We start from the raw sequence: 1,489 nt of genomic DNA on the forward strand, positions 1-1,489 counted from the left end.
GAACAAGTGCTGCAGAAGCTGACAAAGTAATTCCTGTTTGTAAAGCTACTGTAACGTTTACAAGACTTGACCTTATGATGGGATATAGCTAAATTTGCACAAATTGCTATCTCTAAAATAAAGTAAGTTAGAGGTAGGTCAAAAACCAAATCCCCTGACAAAGTAAATAAAAGATAATCTGCGATGCTAGGACCTAAAAACTGTTCCAGCTGACAAAACGTGCTGTTGCTGTTCTTGGTCAGCCTCGAAAGATGGCTGAATGAAGGGGCATTGCTTTAAGGCCTGTTGTTCCATAGGCCTAAGCAGAAGGATGTCTGTGCCCTTAAAGTTAAAAAAAAATTGGCACTGTCAAATGGTGTAAGAGGTGATCAATCTGTAGAGATGGTAAATTACTATTAGGATTTGCTTTAAAAATCCCCTCGCATTTTTATGCCTGGCCTTTGTAGATCAGAGTATCACTTTCTATCTCTTGCCTTTTACTCACTTTTGTAGATAAAATTGACGTTCTTTTCATGCATGGGTACATTGATAAATCTAGTACCTACCTTTATAACTACATTTAACTGTTTATTTTTTTCAGGTTACAGCTCTTACAAAGTTGGAGGGGGTTTGCCTGCTAAATTCTTCTGGAAGAAACATTCTTCATCTGATGATCTGATACTTTTTTATGCCCTGTCCAAAAAAGAAAAAAATATGTCTTGTGCAACTCTTAACCTCAGTTTTTCTAAATGTGTACTTTACAATTTCTGTTTCTGATTTGGGCAGGGAAATAGGAAATAACAACAGAGCTTTATTACCTTGGTTGTTCCTGCAGAAGCAGAAGTACAATAAATTGTGTTGCCCGGTAGAGGGAGTGAAAGCATCACCGTTACAGGTAATGTAATCCTAGGTAAAGTATGGGATGGGGTTAGTGGGCTTAGGGTTAGATTAGTTATTTGATTTTAAGAGACAGTGGACAAACGGAGTGCTTGACTTTTTCTTGTAACAAATGATGAATTTTAGACGCTGTTGCCTTTCATGTAAATACTGTGTGGAAATATTTACGGGAAGCACAAGACTAGTTAAAATTAACTGGATATTCCAACTTTAAAATTAATACGCTGTCCCTACAAGCTTGTGTTGTAGGCTAATACAAACATTCTTCAACAGAGGCAATATTTTTGCTCTTTAAATAACAAGACTTGCTACTACTTTTTCGTTCTTGCTGTTAGTTCTCATGCGTCAAAATCCATTAATATCTTCCATATGAACGAAATGTCCTGTGTCCGTTTGCACATACATGTAACCGTGTGAGGGTTGTTTCAGGAGAAACTTGGCATGTACAAATAAGTGCTATGTAAATATCTTACATAACTTTATTTTAAATCTAGACTGAATATCGCAACAAATGTGAGTTCTTGATTGGGATTGGTGTAAATCAAGAAGACAAAACTGTGGGTTGTCGTCTTGGCAAATATAAGGGTGGTACATGTGCTGTAGTGGAGCCATT

At 36.8% G+C, this 1,489-nt stretch overlaps 1 protein-coding gene across 1 annotated transcript in view; it reads left to right on the plus strand.

Annotated features, from left to right (window-relative positions):
• The window catches only part of TRMT2A (tRNA methyltransferase 2 homolog A (S. cerevisiae)), a 9,068-nt gene that overhangs the window by 1,881 nt on the left and 5,698 nt on the right, over positions 1–1,489 (plus strand). The window contains exons 3-5 of the mRNA XM_009318717.1: positions 4–26; positions 766–874; positions 1,371–1,489. The exon at positions 1,371–1,489 is cut by the window's right edge and continues 60 nt beyond it. Of these exons, the coding sequence (XP_009316992.1) occupies positions 4–26; positions 766–874; positions 1,371–1,489 (251 nt within the window). The remainder of the gene's footprint in view (positions 1–3; positions 27–765; positions 875–1,370) is intronic.

Source organism: Pygoscelis adeliae, unplaced genomic scaffold (genome assembly GCF_000699105.1).
Source record: "Pygoscelis adeliae isolate BGI_AS28 unplaced genomic scaffold, ASM69910v1 Scaffold410, whole genome shotgun sequence".
Taxonomy (NCBI): Eukaryota; Metazoa; Chordata; class Aves; order Sphenisciformes; family Spheniscidae; genus Pygoscelis; species Pygoscelis adeliae.